This window comes from Megalops cyprinoides, chromosome 19 (genome assembly GCF_013368585.1).
Source record: "Megalops cyprinoides isolate fMegCyp1 chromosome 19, fMegCyp1.pri, whole genome shotgun sequence".
Lineage (NCBI taxonomy): Eukaryota > Metazoa > Chordata > Actinopteri > Elopiformes > Megalopidae > Megalops > Megalops cyprinoides.
Window position 1 is genome coordinate 6,679,351 of NC_050601.1, and position 22,089 is coordinate 6,701,439.

Sequence of the window (22,089 nt, forward strand, 5' to 3'; positions counted from 1 at the left end):
TGTCTCTCCCTCTCTCTCCCTCCCTTATTTACTGATGGCGTTTGCGTCTGCCTCGTGTCTGCCTCTCGGTATTGGTCTGTGCGTTAAATTCTCCCACTCCCACTCCGTCCCTCCCCTCCCGTTGTCCCCACCGTTACTACCAGGGATACAGAGAGGCTTAGCAACGCAGAGAGAAGGTGCTCGGCAGGAAACGGTATAGACGGGACACCGAGACCTGGCATGTGTCAGAATTTTACAACTAGGAGAAAATAATATATGTGGAGAAACATATCTCTCTTTTCACCACAGATTCGGTTGCCTTTGTCTTATTTTTTGGGTCAATAAGAAACGTTCAACATTCGCCTTCTAGTTTGAATATTGGAAACGGATCAGATTTACGATATGTGCAGCGAGATTGAGCGTTAGGTTACTTAGATTCTTAGATTCTTTATTTTATTTGTTGTTGATCCACCACACCGCCACCCTGAAGTTCCTCGCTGTTGTCTTGGCCGCCGGGATGCTGGCCTTTCTCGGTGCGGTCATCTGCATTATCGCCACGGTCCATCCCGGCTCCACCGCCGCTGCACCCCAACCGCTCACTGGCAACCACTCGCTCTCTGCGGATTCAGTTCTGCCGCCTCTCTCTCCGGGGTCCATGGCCCAAGCTGGCTCTCTGAGCGCTCTCCACGGTGCTGAATCGACTGGAGGTCTGGATTCACCCGCATTCAACGGATTGAGCAGCTCGGGAGGTAGGCAACAGTTTAGTTTTAGCCGACTCATCTGTACCCCTATCCCTGCCGGGGAGTGCAAGCCGAACAACATTGAGCAACAGGCCGACGATCCGTCAGCGTTCGCCGGCGAGGACTGGGGGTACCTCCGCACCATGGCCGAAGAGCTCCGCCAGACCATTCTACAGCAGAAGGACCAGATACTCACCGATCAGCGAACCATCCAGGAACTTACAGGCAAGCTGTCAGAGTGCGAGAGCGGGCTGGAGGATCGAAGTATATCGGAGAGGAGCGCAGGCTTTGGGGGAGACGGTCCCAGGGATAAAGGGCGCCTCATGGTTAGGGACGACACCCCGTCTTCTGCCGCCGCGCAGCTGCACGCAGCGCGCGCCTTGGAGGAGCTGGAGAACGCCATCATTCAGCTGAAGGACCGCATCGAGAAACTGGAGGTAAGAGAGACAGGGCAGGAAAAATGTATTTATGGGCAAGGGTTTCGGGTAATGCATGTAGGTATTTGACTTTTTTATTATTATTTCACATTTGTCATAGTAAACAAAGCAAAGTGATTTATATGTATTGGAGAGAGTGGGAAATAAACCTGTAGGCTACCTGTTGAACCCTTGATATTAAAGTGGATTAGCTTTTATTTCAGGCACCTAAATGTCAAGACAAATACACACATTTCTAAAACTTTGTATTTAGTTTCCATTCTATGAAAATCGATTTGTGGATGGAACAATCAGTCCACCTGTTATACATATTGTTTACACATCTTGGAAAAATTGCATCATTATAACCGTCTAAATAAAAAAAATCATTACATAAGTAGTTGAGTACGGCTAAATGAACAACAGCACTGTATGATCGATTAGCCTTCGGTCCTGCACCATTTCCCTCCCTTCGTCACCTCGCCTCCCCTCCAGGACCCTCTGGCAGCCTCGCGCGCTGTCGCACCAGGGGAAAATATGACCCAGCTTCAAAGCTGCCGCTCGGCGCACATGACCGTTTATGCTCGGGGAACGGTATGAATAAATGATGAGAGGCTTGCGGGAAAGGACTGAAAAATCCCTCACTTGATACCGATCTAAAGAGATCTATTATGTGAATGAGTAAAGCTTGATTTGCCATTTAATTTCATCATTACAGAGCGTGTTTTTCTTTTTTTTCTTTTTTTTTTGGGGGGGGGGGGGGGGGTTCCAGTGTATATGTGTAGTGTATCTGTGCCACATTATTATAGTTGTATCTCGCCTGACAACATTTATTTACCTACAGTCACATTTACATTTATTGATTTGGCAGACACTTTTATCCAAAGTGACTTACAAATGAGGCAGAGTACAACACAAGCAAGAAGCCTTTACCTGTTGTGGATAGTGTAGACATATTGTTCTCTCTCTTTCTCTCTCTCCATCTCTCCCTCTCTCTTCCTTGCTCTCTCCCTCTTCCTCTCTCTTGCACACTCAGGTAACAGCGAACTGAATCCTTTTTCATGTTCTCTCTCCTGGCAGACAGAAATAGGCCCTTCCATCCTTAACCACACTCAGAAGGGCCCCGGGGGGCTCTCTGGCGCCCCCGGTGGTTGGGGTGAGGCGGTGCGGTGGCGGGTGGAGGACCTGGAGAGCGAGCTGGAGAGGAAGATGAAGATACTGGAGAAGGAGAGGGCGGCACTCCGCAAAGAGACCCAGAACCACCGCAAGGAGATTGACCAGGGGATCAACTCTCTGCACCACCGCATCGTGGAGCTGGAGCAGGGTGAGGACAGCACCGGGGCGCAAGCAGAGAGGGAAAGAGAGTGTGACAGATACGGAGGGTGGATAGGTAGCAAAGAAAGGGGAAGACGTAAAAGGCAGAGGTGAAATTTAACAAGGAGATGACTACAAATAGTCATCAGGAAAATAGTACTGTCATTGTTCAAACAAAACAACTACAAAAAGACCCAATTCACTATTTGGGCTTTTACTTAAATGTCACCAAACAAAGAAACAGTAGTTAAAAACTGCGTCTTTTAGATTTGTGGTGCAACAGATCCCTACATGTTTGAAAAGGACCAAAGGGAAAGTGTTCATTTGGATGTGTACTGCAAGTGTGGCCCTTAAAAGGCTGGTTTAGAAATGTGGGGCTCATCCAAACAAATACCAACCAAACACTTTGGATTTCATGCTCTTGCAGAACTACCCACCCATTTCAACATACCTGTTGTTTATTAACCTGATCCCTCCTTCATTCTCTCTCTTCTCTCAGGTCTTTCACAGTATAACTACCCCGAGGGATACAAGCTGTCCTTCCCTGTTCGGACCAACTACATGTACGGGGTGGTGAAGCACCCTATCCCTGAAATGTACGCCCTGACAGCCTGCTTGTGGCTGCGGGCCAAGGAAGGAGGCATCGGAACGCCATTCTCCTACTCTGTCCCGGGACAGCCAAACGAGCTGGTCCTTCTGCAGGGCGTGCACAACCCCGTGGAGCTGCTTATTAATGACAAGGTAAAGCTTCTTGGGCAGACGTTGACTTAATCACTTTAACCATCATGCATTTCTTCTGTAATAGGAGTAGTTGTAGAAGTTTGGCATGCTTTTTGGTCCCTAGTAAAAGTAGCTTTGTGTGCTGAAATGGATTTGTGAAGGACTTTTGCTGTAATCCTGTGTCCGTGGGATGTGGTTATTGTGTGTCTAATTGTATTAGCATGCGAGCGCCTGTTTTCTTGTATGAGTCACACATGAGGTTCACTTGTTTGTGTCACAGGTGGTCGTGCTGCTCCTAATAGATAACAAGTAGGTTATCCGCTGTGTTGCTGGCTATAATTGCCTTTGAAAAGTATCTGCTAAATGAATAAATGTAAAATGTAACGTATGAATGAGCAATTAAGTCGCAAAGTTGCAAATTTTCTGCATATGATTTGAGGCGGAAATGGTAACGTTGTGCATTTTTTTTCTCAGTTTATGCACATGATTTGATTGATAATGGTTATGGTCAGTATAAAATTGGTTTAGCGTCCCGCTGCTGTGGCTCACTGACAGTGTTGTTAGGTCATGGCGTGGCGTTCTCGGCGCTGTGTTGATGTAGCGTGCCTCTTCCGCCCTCTACCTGCAGGTGGTGCAGCTTCCCCTGACCCTTCCGCCGGGCAGCTGGCAGCACGTGTGCGTGACCTGGGCCCTGCGGGACGGGGTGTGGCAGGCCTACCAGGGGGGAAAGCTGAAGGGAGAGGGAGAGGGCCTGGCTGCCTGGCACCCCATTCGGGCAGGGGGTGTGCTCATATTGGGACAGGAGCAGGTAAGGTGGTGTGGGGGGCACATGTTTGGAAGTAATGGGGGGGGGGGGTGGCACATGTGTGGGAGTTATGGGGGGGGGGGGGGGGAACGCATGTTTGGGAGTTATGGGGGGGGGGGTTAATAGTACTGGTTTGGATGTAGGTGAGAGGAAACATTTTGATAATAGGAGAGGTAAGGTGGGGGTGGGGCAAGTTTGGGAGTTAAGGAGTATTTTGCAGTACTGTTTAGGATATAGATACGAGGGAACAGTTTAATAAAAGGAGAGGGTAATATTGCTCTCTTAATGAGATGCCATGAACTATAATTGGGAAACTAAGGCTGTTTGGATTTAGGAAGGGAGATGGGTACCAACACAGAAACAGAAATTGAGGAGAGCTACATTAGGGCTATACCATACCTCAGAGCTTCATAAATTATGAACTGGCTGACAGTTTGTTCCTGTCTAACACCTGTCTCTCTCACTGCATCTTTCCCCCGTCCATCCTCTCCATCCCCCTGACACTCTCTCCGTCTTTCCTTCTTCCTCTTCAACCTCCATGTGCATCTGTTTTCCCATCTTCTCTACTTTCTTATTAATGCTCACCTTCTTCTGCCCACCTCCTGCTCTTACCACCCTGTGCCCCTCCCATTTTGTTTTTGTCATTCTCCCTCCTTCTGCCCCCCCCCCCCCCCCCCCCCCCCCCAAAGGACACTCTGGGCGGGCGCTTCGACGCCTCCCAGGCCTTGGTGGGGGAGCTGTCCCAGTTCAACCTCTGGGACCGGGTGCTGACGCCCACGGAGATCTCCAGCCTGGCCGACTGCAGCGAGGTCACGCTGGGCAACGTGGCCCCCTGGACGGACAGGGACATCGACGTGTTCGGGGGGGCCACCAAAGAGCCGCTGGAACCCTGCGCCCAGCGCGTCGCCACCCAGCAGTGAGCTGACGGGGCGGGGAGGGTGAGGAGGAGGATGCCAGGAGGCACTTTGTAAGAATGAGGGGAGAAAGGGTGTGGAGGTGGGAGGGAAGCTGCCTGTTCTCAGCAAGGGTGTTGTGTTAGAAAAACGAGACTTTTTGTCCGAGAGTGTCTTTAGACAGTGTGACAGGACAGCAGGCTCGGCCCTCCTCTGTCACAGAGTGAGATGGACCGGGCTCTGCTCTGAAGGAATGAGTCTGGATCAGCTTCGTATTCTTGATGCGTGCAGACACATGGAGCTTGGGTTCTTTGTCTGTCAGTAAAGTGCTAAAGAGCTTGATGTTGTCTGTCCTACGGCTTGTTCCCTTCTTCAAGAGGTGATTTCTAGTGGAAGTTCAGAATGTGGAGTAATATTTCCATACACAGACATGGGGAACACGATTCTGTGTGGTGTATTTTTTTATTGCTTATATTGTTCTGATACAGTAGTGGTCTGTTACAGTCCCTCGTACATTTTTAAGCTGCATTCTGTGCTGTTCGTTATAAATGCCATATATCACACATTTTACCTTAAATCACATTCCGTACATTATAACAGAAGTTACCTGGCCATGTGCTTAAAGAGGACGTTTGATATTTTACCAGTGAATAGACAAACAGGGCCAGCCTTTTGTTCAGATTCTGTACAAAGTTCACAACAGGATATTCAATATCACAGTGATTGAACAAATTAAGCCTTTTCTTTTACTTAGTTAAAGGATTGGAGATAACCCAAGCAATAAATTACATTATTGGGAGATTACCTATTTACACAAACACAAAAACAGATGACAAGAGAGTATTAAAAAAACAGGGCAATACTTTCAGTTTTATTGGAAACTTTGGAACCTCATACAAACGCCAGTATAAAAACAGCACTGCCTTTGGTGCTTGACTTTGAGCTAGCTTCTGGTCTGTCTCCCAGCACTCATGATAAGACACATAGGACTCCATCATTTGATTATTACATCACAGTCAGAGGTGAGGACAAAGGTTCTACTTAAACCAAAAAAGAATAGCCATGATTAAAAATACACAACCCTAAAACATTCATACCCGCCTCAGCAATCAGCAAAAATCTGCACATATTCAGTTAATTTCCTTCTTAGTATACAACCCTCTCCCCAGCCCCTACCTGATAATCAATTTACTGTGGTAAGTGCCTGTTTGGGTAGATGTACCCAATAAGTGAAAATGTCTCTTTTTCTATTGGTATTGATACAAATACCTATTAGTTGTGATGTCAGTGTTGTGCCTGGTGTTGGTTTGGTTATGTTTGCACTTCTGTGGTCCTTCTGTGATATTGTGAGATACTTCTATGAAAAATAACTCAAAACAAAATAAGTGGCTGACAAATGTGTTATCTGAAAACAGGACTTGATTTGTTTGAAAACCATAAAACAATGTATCTTTCCATCTACCTTTCTTCATCTCTCTGCCTCTCCACCCCCTCTGTCTTCAGAGATGCTAATCTATCTTTTATAACCCTACAGTCTTTTTATTCTTCTTCCTTATCTATTTCTGTACCTTTTGTGTTTATCTTTCTGAGTATTTCTCTAGCGGTATGAAAATGTGTCTTGTACAGAATTGAGATGACTATGAATAAAATATGTTTCACATTTAAAACTCTGAATCTGTCTCCGCATTCAGCATTGCTGTCCTGTGATGGACATTTTGCTTGCTTCGAGAGGTGATGCTGTATTGCCGGTTGCCGTCACAGGGTAAATGGTAAGCCCCACGCCCCAGTGAGGAGTGACATCGCAACAGGAAACAAATGAATTAGCAAATGCTATCGGCTTTACCGCCCAAAAAAGAAGCGGCTCTGGGGTGTCTTTTGTTTCCGATGTTCGACACTTTGAGAAAACGAATATTAAAAACAGCGTTGCCTCGGGGTCAGGTCTCACGAGTTTGCCATTGAGGGTTGTAGATCCTAGTTGTGTGGAAAGGGCAGCATAAAAATAGCAGACAGGTGACGAGGGTGGCATGCTGAATCGGGACCTGCCATGACACCCTATGCAGTTCCAGGCACTTGTGCTTTATATCTTACAAAAGCTGTCTTACCTCCCGACTGACAAGATGTTGAGAATAAAGAGAGATGGGATAAGAAGAATAAGGGCAGGGGCGCGGAGGGGATAAGGGACAAATCTTTCAACAAATGGGTGGATTATACAGATTAGCAGGAGCCATGGGGTACTGACTGCCATGTTTACTTAGTGACCGTCCTGTCACATACTGACACACGCGCCAGATTGTCTTGTCACATACGCATGCTGACATGCACATGCACACACATGCTTCACACACGTATGTGGAGAACGTTATCCCCACACAAAACTGAGGGTGACCCACAAACAGAAAATTGTCAGTTTAACTCAAATGTCTTTACCTTCGGAAAAAGTGCAAATGTGTTCTCCTCATAGAAACATAATCACACATTAATGTAGTCAACGTCTAATTTCACATTGAATAACTGGACATCTTGCCTTGTTGCATATTTTCATTAACTGATCATGCAGTGTGTGCAGTATACATCTGATTCCTGATAGTTACATATGCTCTGATCTGACATTATGCACTTAATCAAAGTATGCACATAACGTGAGCAAGTAAAGTCAGTTGGACAAGCTCCATACTATGCGATAAGACAAAGTATGCAATTAAGTGACATGTAGTCGTAGACCGTACATCCATTAAGACAATGGCAAAAAATATTGCTGTCATTGCCAGCGTGTACTTTCTTGAACGTCCGCACACAGGATTTTCAGAGAAACCTTGAAACTGAAGTCAACAGCTGTGTCTGTCCACCTCTGTAACACTCTCTTGTGTGCTTCAACTCTTACATTTGTGAAGTGTGATAACAGAACATGAACGACCTTCTCTCTCTCTCTCTCTCTCTCTCTCTCTCTGTCTCTCTTCCCACACAAGGACTGTTCTGAACTTCCCCTGACAACAGATCTTCTGCTCCATTCCACAGACTCTCTTTCTTCTGCTGCTCAGTCTGCCTCTTTCATAGCTCTCTATCTCTCTCCCCTCACCTCTATCTCCATCTTTTTATTCTGCTGTCTGTTCATTCGGTCTCCTCTATGCATTGCCTGGCTTTCTTTTGCCTTCTGCCTGATTTCCTCCCTCCATACAGCCACAACATGTTTCATCCCCCTTCCTATATACTCCAATACATGTCAATGTATGTCTAAGTCAGACATCGGAAATGCTAAGAATGCATGTTCAAATCCATGCTGGTGTGTGCAGTGTAGCTATACTTAATAACATACAATTTATTACCATTTAATGCATATGCATTTATATTACAGTATACATTTACTTTCATGTAAGGGTTATCTGAGTCATCTTCCTCCCCTCACTGCATGTGATTCTCACCTCCCTCCCTCCCTCTGTCACACCTCCTCTCCACCATCACCTCCTCCTTCTCTCTCTCCCACCATCTCTCTCTCTCCCTCTCCCACAAACACCAAGCTATTGATCAAGCTCTGCCAAAGCAGTGACACATACAATATATAATGAATTACTCCTGGACAGGATGTTCAGAAGGAATAGAAAGGATAAGTTGATCTTAAAGCTTAATCTTAAAGTGCTTAATCTTTAATCTTAATCTTAAAGTTGTATCTTCTAAAGCTCTGTAAGTCACCCTGGATAAAGGCATCTTCCCAATAAATATAAAAACATATAGATCAATTAATATTTTCTATTGATCAGATCCTTATTGACTCTGTGTAATCAAACATCTCATTGGTGTAATTGTTTCCGGGAGGCCAATACAATATCATGTCTCATTTTAGATTTTGTGATATCAAGTGAGTAGAGAGGGTACTAGTGATGAATCCTGAATTTCAGCGTGAATTCACTGATCCTCACACACTTTATTTTAGCATCATGATCTCCACGATAACCACGCATAAAACATAGCAATAACAATACCCTCAGCGTAATAAAATGAAATGAACACACCCTTTTCTCTCTCTTTCCCTCCGAGGAGATAAACAAGGATTAACCCTAAGCTCGTCGACAGAATCCAATAACAATAATGACTCTCTGCCCAGCTCTCCTCCTTTTTTTTTTGTTATCTCACCCTCCTCTTTTCATCCCCCATAGTTCCCTGCAATACCCTGCCCTCTCTCTTTGTCTCTCCTGTCCCTCCTCTCTATCATGTCTGCTCTATGTCTCCATCAGATGAGCATGGATTAGGGCCTCCAATCCATTCGCTATAATGACTATCCCTCCATCCTTTCTGCAACGTGCTGACCTGTGGCTGAACGTGTTTTCTTGCTCCATCTCATATGTCCCTCCCTCCTCTCTCCACACACTTTCCCCAGTCTCCCTGTTTTGCCCACAGCGTCCCCCCCCCCCCCACCCCTTCAAAAAAAAGTCTCCCTTTCAGTGGAGTAGGACAGACCGGTCCCATCAGTGAAAGCACTGTACTTTTTACCTCCCTCTCTGCAATGTTTGGGTAGTGAACTGTGCAGTCAGTTGATGTGTGGATTTTGTATTTCTCCCATCACATGTATACTCTCTTTCTCTCTCCCTGTTATCCTCCTTTGTAATATCAATGTATATACACGCATTTACCAGCCTCTCACCCCTTCCATAAGCCTACACCTGCCTCTTGATTGTCTTTGTCCATCTGTTGAAATACCTCTCCTCCCTGATCCATGTCCCGCAGGCTGTCTCTGTGGATGAGCACCAACTCAGCACCGCTTGTCCACACAATCCTCTCTCGGTAATTGGCTTACGTGTAAGGAGATAAAAACAAGATCACCTTTTCATAATGAGACCATGGCTGCCTAAAACCGTGGGACAGGGGCACGGCTCCCATCCATGCTCATTAATCCCTGTGACACCGGCACTTTGACCCAGGTCACGCACCCACCTGGGCCTCCACTCCCACGGCCGAGCACATTGAGACAACAGTTCCAAAAGCAAGGGTCAAGTGCAAATTAGCAGAAGGAGGAGGGACAAGGACTAGGGCCAGAGTCTTAATCAGACAGCAGAGTGTGTTTGTCAGTCTTGTTTACATGTATCTGGAAAAAAAAAAAAATAGGGGAAAAATATCACTCATTATGTCTTGGATTAAACAGACAGCCTTAATATTTGGAAAAGAGAGAGAGGGCTGACATAATCCCCTGATCCTGCATTCAGAAACAGTGACTGTGTTCAATGAATGTTTGTTATTCAAACAGAATCGCATTTTGCCATTACCATAACTAGCCTACGCAGCAGCAGTACATGCTGCCATTCTGCTAATTTGTGCTTTAATTTTCCTTCAAACATTCAAACCATTATTAAAAAATATCAAAGAATGTTAAATTCCTTTGCCCAAGAATCAAACATTCCTGGTAACTGAAACAGAACAGCAAGTACTTAGGACTATTAAATGTGATATTATCTGTCTTTTTTTTTTGGATTTCTGTGATTTATACCCTGACAAATACAGTAGATGTATTATAATTTTCTGAATAAATACATTCAAATTTCATATTTCCCCATTTTCCTTAACACCAATGTCAGAACATAAATGCAGCCATCAGAAAAACATGCTTTTCCATCTTAAATGCAAGAAGTGTATATATTATTTTAATGCAGCTGTGCAGATTATTTGTGGATTAACACTGCCACACATGGGCATTTAATAAAAACATGAGTATTTAATTCAAACAGATGTGTCAGGCAGTGGCCTAATATACAGTATTTAGGTCAGGAGAGAGGAGACTAAGAACTGGAGATGGTGTTACAAGAGAACTAGTGGAGGGGAGGGCAGTGGATTGCTATCAAAGGAAGCATTGAGTAGGCTGAGGAACACAAGAAATCAAGAAACGAGGTAACAGGTTATCTTAAAATAACATATCACATCTGCTAACTTGCCAGTTACTTGAGTCAGAAGTCCGTGACAAATATGGTAACACTAAAACTCTAACATTTAACTGATAATGAACTGGAAAATCTGACCTGTTCATATCAATGTCTGATTTATTCCCCTTAAACAACCTTAGATCTTCAACCTTAATCTTTTAATTCTGTTGCTTGTAACGGCAAGTGTTAATTGTAACGTACTACAAAAGCTCAGATTGACAGAAATGTTTTCCAATAGAAATGGTCGTGTGGCAGTGGTAGGCATTACCGGAAGACAATCCTTGGTGTAGTTTTCTACTATGCATACCGTCACCCTTTAGCTTCTGATCCTGGATCAGCGGCAATGTTTACTTTAAACGGTTGTGGATAGGAATAAGGGTTGGAAAGCCGATCTGAGATCAGCTACCAAGGGCATTAAGTGCCCCGGATCGCACTGTCCAGTCGGTGGTTGCTATGGCCGACACATCTCCATGTCAACAATAGAGGGGACAAACTTCTGCCGCGCTGTAAAGGGGTATGTATCAGATTTAAACGGATGCTGCAGGATACCTAAACACACACCAGATCGTTCTTGGTGTTTGATGAAATAGCCAACAAAATATCAATAGCAACACAATTTCGAAGAACTTCGTGCATGGGAAAAAGAGGAATCGCCATTAGCTAGCCGCTAGCTATTACCCTGGATTTTCAATGTGTTAGTTAGGTAGCTAGCGTTAGCTAGCATTGGTTAACTTACTGTTGGCATACCAACAGGCAATTAGTCATTGCTAGCCAGCTAGCCATTACTTGCTTGCTGCTGGTTAGTTAGCTATTTAGCTGGCTAACTGGATTGGAAAGAGGTAGCTCAGTAGCTGAGTTATCAGCATCCTATCTTTAGCTGGTTTATTAGCTAACTAATTAGCTGGCTATGTGTCTACCTAGGTAGGCAGTTAAGTTAGTCTTTATTCTGTGGAGCAGTGCAAATACTAAAATACACCGTAGTGTATGCTGTGGTTAAATTGGCTAACGCTGTCTTCTATCAACGGGTTAGCATTATCGTAGAACTTCAGAAATTAACTTAAGCCATTAACTTAAGTGACAAGAAATTCCTGGCATGAAAAAAATGTGACTTCGAGGCCGCCTCCCTTTCCCAGCTGCCTTTCCAATGAATTGACTAACTGTTACAGTTCAGAATCCTTGACGTTTCTGCAGTTCTTCTTTTCATAGACAGGGTGCCATGCATTAGTCCCTACACACGCTTGTACACCAGGATGTGTTCTCACTCCTTGCCCCTGATGTAGCCACTGTTTCCACCTACAGCATCTACCACAAGCTTGGATAAAATGTCAGTGCCTTGCTATCTGTACAGTGCAGCTGGCCATACAGGCTACATTTTGGGTTGTTTGAGACCTCATACAAACTGCCTCTCTCCTGCACAGAAGGGAAAGGCGATGGCTGAGACCACAGAGAGCAAGAAAGAGGAACCGGACTATAAGAGGCTTCACAGTTTCCCCTTGATCCGGGTGAGACATCATAAGAATCACAGAATAAGGAGGGGTGGGGGGGGGGAGGGATTGTAGACCCGTACTCAAGTGTGAAGTAAAAAACATTTTTCAAAAAAATATTTGATTGAATAATCATTAAGTGTTTTTTTTTTTTTACTTTCTGTGCAGCACACAGACATGCCGGAGGAGATGAGGGTGGAAGCTATGGAACTGTGCGTCACTGCCTGTGAGAAGTTTGCCACCAACAACGAGGTCAGAATGTGTGTGTGTGTGTGTGTGTGTGTGTGTGTGTGTGTGTGTGTGTGTGTGTGTGAGAGAGAGAGAGAGAGACAGGGGGAGATAGCGTGGAGAGAATCTGTTTAAATGGAAAGAGGCCAGGCAGTGGGTGGATTGCTTGGGTGGTATGTTATCCTACAGTTTAACTCCATGTTAACTATGCTGATTTCTTCACTCTGCCTTTTGGTTTGTCTGTGTGAGGTTCTGTGAGCTGTCACTGTCTCTGTATGCACTCTTAGTGACGCATTGAGTCCATTGCATCAGCTGCTCTGTCTGTTCGTCAGACACCCTGCCGGCGCTTAATCACTTCTCCTCTCCCTGTCAGAGTGCGGCAAAAATGATAAAAGAGTCTATGGATAAGAAGTTCGGGAGCTCGTGGCACGTGGTGATCGGCGAGGGGTTCGGCTTTGAGATCACGCATGAGGTCAAGAACCTGCTGTACATGTTCTTCGGGGGCAGCCTGGCAGTCTGTGTGTGGAAGTGCTCCTAACACACAGCTTTGCACCTCCGTTACATTCATCCACTGATCACTTCCTCTGTCACTCTGCTGTGGGCTGGATCCAGCTCTCACTCTCCCAGCCATATAGGTTCGCACTTTCTTGTATGCGCAGAATGTGTGTGCGTGTGTGTGTGTTTGTCTGTCTGTGTGTATGTGTGTTTCTTTGTAAGCACACATGCATGTGGGTATATGTGGGCATGCGTGCATATATGTGTCCTCATAAATGGTCTCATAACCTTTTTTTAAGAAATGCGTCTTGTACTGTCTTCCTCTCTTCCTTTCTCTCCCTTTCTATTTGGCAAACCCTGTATGTCTCTATGGGCTGCCGAGCCATCTGTTAGAAAATGTTCCCATCTCCTTTTCTTTCCCTCCCTCAGTTTTTTTTTCCTCTAAATTGCCTGCGTCTTCATCTGCTCTTTTCATCTTCAAGAGACACATCCTGTCCTCCTCCCAATCTGTCCTATCTGGTGCTTTACTTTTTAGTCTTGCATATCACGCTGGTGAAAAACAGCACTAGCGTTTTGTAATTTTACTTACTACTGTTGTAAATACTTCAGTGCAATTTTAAAGACTTAAACTGACTTTTTAAAAATCAAGTGTGTTGGAAAGTATTGTTGTTACTATTACTATATGTCATACCAAAGGGCTCAATCATTAATCACTTTAAAGGAAATTTAATTTTTGCAGTGTTGACCACGTTTAACCCTTTACCTCAATGTCCCTTTTCCGCTGCTGGAACTGTGCCGAGCTGAGTCATGTAGGGACATCACCCAGCCTGGCTGATAAGGCCTGCTTGGCTTCCCATTGCAGGACCCATGTAAATTTAGCCTATAAAATATCTTACAAATTTGAAAAATATATATAAATACATGTGCTCTTAGACATTTTGGTCCTGAAAAAGAATTCTGCCTGTAGCTGTACAGCTATCTACATTTTTTTTTTTGATAAATGTAAATTTAGTCTTGTTACTAATATACAGCTCAGAGCTATGTAACTCCAGAGGACAAGAATGAACATTTCATAAGAACAAATGGATATTGTGGGTCTCGTTGGATGTTTCAAAAAGCCACATTTCTAGCTATACTTTGCAGTATATCGACCTGTAACATTTCCTTTTTTATTGCAACGTTGTAGGACACAACGTCAGAACACAATTCACTAAACCCTGCTCAGGACTGCATGTCACCCTGCCAGTGTTAGATTGATTGTGAGATAATTGCAGTTGAGTTTCACAATCGGTTTCTCATTTGGCCATACCGCATAAAAAAAGTACAGCGGATAGCCAGTCATAATCATACTCGGGCTAGAAAGCCTGGTCCTACGTTAACTATGGATTTTTCTATTGCTCAGTAAAATTGTTAATAATACAATCTTTTATCACCATATTACCTCCATTTATAAACCTGTCCTTGCTGCAAGTTATACCCTGTGAGGCTGTGAACACATGTCTGTTAGTAAAACAGTTGTATTGGTGTTACAATATCATTTTGACTGTACCATTTGTCAACTTTGGCCATGGTTCCTTTCAGGTGTTGAAATGAGGGTAGACATTATTATTATTATTATTATTATTATTATTATTGTCTGTCGTTTTACCTTTTAGTAGCCGTTAATGATCTGTGTAATGCAGTATGTGTAAATCTAATCATTGTATAATAAAATCAAAATTCAATTGAAATGTCAATCTCAAATAATTTGTAGGAGCTATTACTAGTTTATTCCTTGTGACTGACCAAGTACAGGCTTGGTACTTTACACACTTGAGACTACATATTGTGATATGCCAGTTGCCAGTTTTTTTATGTGTCACATTCTGTGCTATATGGTAGCTGGGGGCATTCCCTACATGTATGTTTGAAAAATCCATCTCAAGTGGTATTTGCAGAAAAGTTTTGCAAAATTGTCAATGCTGTGTGAAAAGGATGCCAGTGACTATGTTGCATTCTGCAGCTGTAGTGTGTTCTCATAGCACAAGAAAGTGGATATGCTCCAAAGTGGATCAAAAGCTGGGCAAGTATCCAAGGCACTGAAAGGGAGTAACAAGGCCAGTTTTAATGTCACGGTAGTTAATGAAACAGAAACATAAAACAACTGTCATGCTGATAAAAAAAAAAAACTGTCACCAGAAGTAATGTGAGACAGCGAGACACAAAAAGAGCCCCGTTTCAATGCTAATTCTCAGGAAAATAATTTAATAATAATTCTCAGTTTCAAGACATGAGACAAAAGGACTGTGAAATTTGGAACAAGGGAAAAGGAACACGGGGATCCTAATTACTTGGACAACAATGTTCAAACCTTGTTATCAGGTAACAGATCAGAGTGCACCTTCTTTGGGGAGTAAGAAAATGCTACATACCATTTTAATTTCCGGAGGTAGCATTGCGTTTTTGGCCTAATAAAGTTCATTTTTGTATTGTTTTATAACTCCTTAAAAAGACAGATCACCTAATTATCAGGACTGCCTTATATATGGGCTAATAGTGTATACCAGGATTTTGGCAAAACTGCACTAGTAGTTTACAACTACTATTAACCCAGTCATAGCTGTCACTGACATTCCACAAGCAACAACGGCACTTATTTAATTTCTTTATCTCTGCAGAATACCATACCAAACAAAAAGAAAACCCACGTGTATTTTATAATATGTTTATATTTTTATTTTTATACTTCGTTTACATATACAGTAGGCCGCGTCATGTAATCACATCTCAGCAATTGTTTAAGTGTGAAATATTGATCCTATAGTGGCTTCAGGAGTAGACGTACACATGCCGGCTTTCAAGAAAACCTAAGCAGGTCATGCAGCAATGAGTCTAATTTCACAAAGAATGATCCACGTGTTGTTACAGCCCTCTCTTGCATCATAGTGTCGAATCACCTGCCACAAGGGAATTTTGCCTGACTTGGCCATGAGGACGTGCGATGTCATCGCTATTTTTGTGAAGTTGGAAGATGGTTAATACCGCTCTCTCTCTCTCTCTCTCTCTTTCTCACTGTCACTGTCTGGAGCTGATGCAATTTTAATTGCTGTCAAGGGGTAGGAGGGATGGAAATGTAGATGGAGAAACTCCCATCTGTTTTGCAAATCACCATGAAGACATGCTGTCCGTGTGATTGATGGCTGTAATCCCAGGCCCTGGGGCTCACAGGGCTGATGGCCTGTCTCGCTCCAGTCATACATATTACACCCCTGCCTCTTCGCTTATCGATCCTTTCAGTCCCGGCACGGCCCTGTCTCTTATTCCGACGCCGTGATTCACCGCATCGACTGATCTGCAGTTTTCTTGGTGCGGAATGAGGCCTGCGTAGACTTTCAGGTGATGAATGTGGTTGTATGGGACACGCTGTTCCTGAGAGAGAGAGAGAGCTTAAAACTTCAGCAGTACCCTTATGCGGATAAGCCTACTGTGTACTGCTGTGTGTTTTTTTCTTGTGTATAATCATAGTCTATGTCGAACTTCATCCAGCCTTCACTATCATCGTATCAAATGCTATCAATTTCCACATTAAAAACTTTTTTTTTCATTCAAACTGATTGGTAGGTGTAGACCCATCCTTTGGTTATGCATCCTTTGATATAGGACCTCACTGACCACACACTGAATAGCATCCTAAATTTCATCTAAAGAGGACGAATATTCACAGCCCGTAGCAACGATTAGTGCGTTAAAGAAACGGTTTGTGTGGATGCCAAAGCCTAGGGCAACACAGTTCTATGTACGGCCCTGTACTTTGGATCAGGGCTCCTATTCCCAGCCTCTCTGGTGGTGCCAGACACACTGGAAGCCTCTCTGCTGAGGCTCTATCTACTTAGTCATCTCTCTGCCTGTCTGTCTGTCTGTCTGTCTGTGTGTCTGTCTGTCTGTCGCGCACCCTCCCACTCTCGCCTCTGTCCTTCACTCTCTGCCCCTGTCTCTGCATGCGTCTGTGGTGGTCTTACACAACGCATCCAGAGCTCAGCAGGAACCCGGATCTGTCGTGACTATTCCCTCTCGCTCTGTCCCTCGCTCTCCCTCTCTCCAGCCCTCCACTCTCTCTATCATGCCAGCTGGTGACAGATTGGCACTCGGGGAGAGAGGAGGATTAACTTCAACTTCCCTTGCAAGCTGCTGGGAAGGAGAGACAGTGGAAAAGAGAGAGAGAGAGAGAGAGAGAGAGAGAGGGAGGATGAGGATGATCTATTCTGTTGGGAATGCTATGTTCGTTGAAAGTTGGGATTACAAAGGGATTATGCTATAAAAAAGCGGTGTGTGTCTGCTGATGTTTGGGCTGTCCGTGTGTGTATTTTCCAACGGCGGGATGGTTGAAGATGAGTGCAGGTAGACAGAGGGAGAGGCAGGGGTTTATAGGTCACGGAGAGACAGAGGGGGTGGGCTTAACGTAGCAAAAGGTCAAAAACAGAACAACAGACTGTTGGCAGGGAACTGGACAGACATGTAAACATGCTCTGCTGGCTTACTCCCTAATCTCTGCCCTTTGCTGAATCTATGTCATACCTGCATGCAGTCTGTGATTCTGTGAGACAGCATTACATGATGTTATCTGGCAGACTGGCAGCTGAAATGTACTGTTGGTTTGATTTAGCCCATTTTGTGTTTAGCGTGTCCTATATTTGACTGTTTTTTTTTTTTCTTCTCATCTGTCAGTATCCCCTCTGCTCTCTTCTGTTTGTTCTTTTCTCCTCGTTACTTCTCCATAATGTCTTTAAACCCCCCCCCCCCCCCCCCCCCCCACCCCCCCCTTCTCTCGCTGGGCTATAAAATATTCATAGGTAGCCAGTGAGTAAGTATATCAGCACAGAGTGTGCCTCAGCCTTCAAAGGCTCAACACTCACTGCGCGCGAGCTCTGGTTCAGCGTACACACTTCTGCTCATGTGTGCACACCCTTAGACACACACACACACACACACACACACACACAAGCACAAGCAGATGAGGGATCTGACTATCAAACACACTTTAAAAACACATTTATGGCGTAACCTCCATGTTCTACCGACAGGTTTTAGACTGTGGTAACTTATCCAGTAAGTATCTGAAGAAGCAGACACTCAATGTATTCATATTCCCTGTTCATTCAAGGCTGTTAGAGGTCTTCACGCATTATAATGGCTGAAAGACAGGCTGGCCTTGATCTGTGTACATGTGTGTGGGAGGGGGCTGGTGGTATAATCATCTTTCTTCTCCCTTCTCTTCCTGCTATTAAAACGAATACTAGCACTGTGAAGCAGGAGATTTTCCAAGAAAAGAATTAAACGTTTCATTTAAATTACGTTACATTATTGTCATTTAACAGACACTCTTATCAAGAGCGACTTACATAGGTTACAGTTTTATCCACTTATGCAGCTGGATATTTACTGTAAATATTTAATGCACATAATATTTATGTGTATTTTGTGCAAATAAAAGGCATTGAAGTCAAAGCAGAAGCTCAGACACGGAGTGAGAATCCGGGCGCTGAGGGGATGCTGGGAATGTAGATGGTACATGAGAGAAAGGTTTGGAGGCATTGGGGGGTGGGGGGGAACAGGGCAGGAAGGAGGAAGAGAGCGGGAAAAAGATGAGAGAGTGACGCAAAAGCAAGAGCCAGAGATGCCGAGGAGAAGAGGGGAGAGATTAATTTTTGATCCAGTCTGTGCCCACGGGCAATCACTGGCTCATTGGGAGACGATGAGACATGTAATATTAATTTGAGATTGCACGCTTTCATGATGTGTGTGTGTGTGTACACGCGTGTGTGTTCGCGTGTTGCATGTGTGCGTCTGTGTTTGTATGAAAGACAGATCTGTGAGTCCCGAGTCATGCTACTGTGCAGAAAGAGAGTCAGGCTAGGGTAATTCAATACAGTTGCTGTGGTGAACAGGCAGGAATTGTACAGGACAGTAGGGTTAAATAAGGACAGAGAAAGGTATCTTAAAGTCAGAGACCGCTCCCCCCAAGTGCATGTAGGGTTTTGGTGGTTGCAGGGATGAGATCACAGAGAGGTCTATGTTTAAATCATGATGACTGAGTGTAACAGTGATTAATAGTAACAGTGATTACTTCTAGTGGTAATATATTCTTACTTTGATGGCGACAGACAAATTAATGATGTTTTTTCATGCAGACTGAATAAGAATTTGCATAGTGTAATCAAAGGTTTTGCAGCAACCGTTTGGCAAATCTTGTAATGTGTTACGACACTGAAGTGAGCCGTGCCCAGATGATTTCTCTTGTGTCTTTTCTCCTCGTGTCTGTTTTATTGTGCATTGCATAAGAGAATTACTGTGCGTGGCATTAAAAGCACACCCGGAGAGATTTGGGGAGTGATGGGAGTGCCTTATGCCTAGGGTTATTCCTGAGTGTGTGTGTGTGTCTGTGTGTGACATAATGTGGAATGTGGAGGTCTTTTTAAATCTTAGATTCAGATCAGAGCCCATTTTGGACCTTACTCAATAGATGGAATAGCTGTCCTCCAATCCAATAGTCCATGTATCTTACAGTCAGCCATATCTACTATCAACAACACATGTATTGTCTTTTCAGATGTATCTGCATAAATTTTAGCTGTCTATAATTTTATCACTGTGTGTTGGTTTCTTTGCTTGTCTTTGGGAGCATGAACATATTTTTTAGATGTAGGTTTGTGTAGATACATATGTTTATCTGAATACCATTTTTTCTCTGTCACTGTTAACTTTCAATGCAAATCTGTCTTCCTGTAATGTAACATCAGTGGCTGTGTGAACTGTCCCTGCTCATTGCAAGAAGATAGACAGAGAGATAGGAGACATATGTGTAAACAGGTGTATCTCTGTGTATCTCCACACGCGGGTCACTCTAACCTGGCAGGTCTTACTTTTCTGTTTGCACTTCAACGACAGCCCAATAACGAATGGCTTTTATGAAAATGTGTGTGTGCTATCGGGTTGGAGGGGTGGGGTGGTGGTGTAGGGGGGAGGACAAGGGCAAAAAGTGACAAATAAAGGAAAGAGGACATAGGAGCTCTGTCCTGTTTGGGAGGAACGGATTGGATAGAGAAGGTGTTTTGAACAACTTCTGTCAGGCAGTACGGTGTGAACTGTAAGTGATCCCTTTGTCATGATTAATTCAGGATTCTGTGACTGAAAGCTGTGCAGCTTCAGTATCGGATAATGAAAAGCTTTGATTCTCAGGGTGTCTAGTGATTTCCTCTGTGCCACATATGTGGTTCTCCACTCCTTAGTGTTCCGGCTGAGGAAGTCAGTTCAGGGCTAAATGTGTGCGTATGGAACAAGACTGAGCATTCAGTACCAGTCAAAAGTTTAGACACACTTTTTTTTTTTTTATATTTACTAATTTTCGCATTTTAGAATAGTAGTAAAGATATCAAAACTGTGAAATAACACAAATGGAATTATTCAGTGACCAAAAAAGGGTTTTAAACAAATCAAAACTATCTTATATTGTAGATTCTTCAAAATAGCCAAAAAAAATTTTAAGATTCAAATGTTTTGTAAAGAAATTCATACATAGACATCAACTTCACTATTTATATTTGTGAAACAAATTTCAAGCATCAAAGCACAAGTCTTTAGATCAAACTGTCTTTGAATGTTTCTGAACTGCATGTTTGCTAGTATCTTAATCAGGTGTGTCTAAACTTTTGACCGGTACTGTATGTCATAATTTTTGCCACTTGCCATCGGTGACACTGTGTTTACATTACTGTGTTCATTTTTCTCTGTTTTAGACCCTCCCTCTTTTTTTCTCTCTTTCTGTTCCCTCTCTCCGTCTCTAAGCATGATGAGGCGAAGTGTTTGTCGCTGTTCTCGGTCTGTCTGTGCTCTGCTTGCGTCCCTCTCCCTGGCCCTCCACCTGCTCCTCGCCCTCCTTTGCCTCGCCATCCTCCAGAGGTCCTGCGATGTGCCCCCCCCTTCCAGGACCCAGACCCTCCATCGTCTGTCTGAGCCCAACTTAACCTCGCAGGAGGTCAGCTCGCCAAAGCTGAGCTCCAGTTCCCAAAGGGCAGGCCTGTCAAAACCGTCCACCGTGGTCAGAGTGCCGGGAAAGGGGGGCGACGTGGACCCTCTCCTGACAGAAGGGCCAATTGCGTCGCTCAACATGGCAGCCAAAATGGCGCACATCACCCCACTGCACGGGGCTTTGGGCTCCGGCCCCTCAAAGCTGCAGGCCCTCTTCAACCACCCTCTGTACAACCTGCCGCGCCCAGAAATCCAGGATGATGATTGGCTGCTGAGGGTGAAGCCGAAGGTAAAGGACAATGACAGGGATAGCACACAGGAGTGGTAAGTGTGTGGATGCTGGTGAGTTCTGACCACCCCATCCTACTTAAAAACCACATGGTGCTTCTCCAGCAGCGTTCAGTGCAGCTCCAGTACGGCATAGCAAGGCGGGAGACGGCTGTACACAGCACCGCCTCAGACCAACAGCATGCATTCCCACCGTTTCACAGCTCACCTACAAACCTTAATCGAACAGAGGAAGGATGTGTCTGGCTGAACAGCAATAAATACGGAAACCAAGGTACTCAGCTGATTCTTATGGGTTTCTTACTCTTGACCTTTCCCCCTCTCTCTTTCTTTATCCGCTCTATCTCCCTCTCTCCTCCTCTCCACCTCTCTCCCCTGTAACCCCCTCTCCTCCTCTCCACCTCTCTCCCTTCTCCTCCTCTCCACCTCTCTCCCTTCTCCTCTCTACCCCTCTCCCCCTGTACTCTCTCCCTTCTGTTCCCCTTTCTCCCCCTCTCCCCCTCTCCCCCTGTACTCTCTCCCCTCTCTTCCCCTTTCTCCCCCTCTCCCCCTCTCTCCCTGTACTCTCTCCACCTCTCTCCTCTGTAACCCCCTCTCCTCCTCTCCACCTCTCTCCCTTCTCCTCCTCTCTACCCCTCTCCCCCCGTACTCTCTCCCCTCTCTTCCCCTTTCTCCCCCTCTCCCCCTCTCTCCCTGTACTCTCTCCCCTCTCTTCCCCTCTCTCCCCCTCTCCCCCAGGCTGAGTGACAGTGAGGAGGGCTATGACGCGGTGCGGTGGGACAGCACCACTGATTCCCACCCTCCCTGGCTGCGCTTC

At 44.7% G+C, this 22,089-nt stretch overlaps 3 protein-coding genes across 4 annotated transcripts in view; all 3 read left to right on the forward strand.

Annotated features, from left to right (window-relative positions):
• Nucleotides 1–434: 434 nt before the first annotated feature.
• LOC118794202 (neuronal pentraxin-2-like) lies at nt 435–6,478 on the forward strand. The gene is made up of 5 exons (XM_036552405.1): nt 435–1,156; nt 2,216–2,459; nt 2,949–3,190; nt 3,798–3,977; nt 4,664–6,478. Exons 1-5 carry the CDS (start codon nt 497–499, stop codon nt 4,892–4,894), a joined length of 1,557 nt encoding a protein of 518 aa, XP_036408298.1. The 5' UTR covers nt 435–496; the 3' UTR covers nt 4,895–6,478.
• A 4,707-nt stretch (nt 6,479–11,185) lies between these two features.
• LOC118795117 (dynein light chain 4, axonemal-like) lies at nt 11,186–13,528 on the forward strand. Its single transcript, XM_036553484.1, has 4 exons — nt 11,186–11,287; nt 12,192–12,275; nt 12,426–12,509; nt 12,859–13,528. Exons 2-4 carry the CDS (start codon nt 12,204–12,206, stop codon nt 13,021–13,023), a joined length of 321 nt encoding a protein of 106 aa, XP_036409377.1. The 5' UTR covers nt 11,186–11,287; nt 12,192–12,203; the 3' UTR covers nt 13,024–13,528.
• A 6,503-nt stretch (nt 13,529–20,031) lies between these two features.
• Nucleotides 20,032–22,089, forward strand: part of fam20cl (family with sequence similarity 20 member C, like) — a 7,906-nt gene continuing 5,848 nt past the window's right edge. The window contains exons 1-3 of one of the 2 annotated variants that reach the window (XM_036552800.1): nt 20,032–20,103; nt 20,753–21,308; nt 22,011–22,089. The exon at nt 22,011–22,089 is cut by the window's right edge and continues 97 nt beyond it. In XM_036552800.1, coding sequence (XP_036408693.1) covers nt 20,803–21,308; nt 22,011–22,089 — 585 coding nt within the window. In that variant the 5' untranslated portion in view covers nt 20,032–20,103; nt 20,753–20,802. The remainder of the gene's footprint in view (nt 20,104–20,752; nt 21,309–22,010) is intronic. The other variant, XM_036552801.1, reaches the window with a different exon arrangement.

What these genes read in the sequence shown, in the direction of transcription:
- LOC118794202 (XM_036552405.1), top strand. Translation starts at nt 497, where the DNA reads ATGCTGGCCTTTCTCGGTGCGGTCATCTGCATTATCGCCACGGTCCAT. An exon ending in ACCGCATCGAGAAACTGGAG is followed by an intron (nt 1,157 to 2,215) that starts GTAAGAGAGACA and finishes CTCTCCTGGCAG; the next exon opens with ACAGAAATAGGCCCTTCCAT. An exon ending in TCATATTGGGACAGGAGCAG is followed by an intron (nt 3,978 to 4,663) that starts GTAAGGTGGTGT and finishes CCCCCCCCAAAG; the next exon opens with GACACTCTGGGCGGGCGCTT.
- LOC118795117 (XM_036553484.1), top strand. Translation starts at nt 12,204, where the DNA reads ATGGCTGAGACCACAGAGAGCAAGAAAGAGGAACCGGACTATAAGAGG. An exon ending in ACAGTTTCCCCTTGATCCGG is followed by an intron (nt 12,276 to 12,425) that starts GTGAGACATCAT and finishes CTTTCTGTGCAG; the next exon opens with CACACAGACATGCCGGAGGA. An exon ending in AGTTTGCCACCAACAACGAG is followed by an intron (nt 12,510 to 12,858) that starts GTCAGAATGTGT and finishes TCTCCCTGTCAG; the next exon opens with AGTGCGGCAAAAATGATAAA.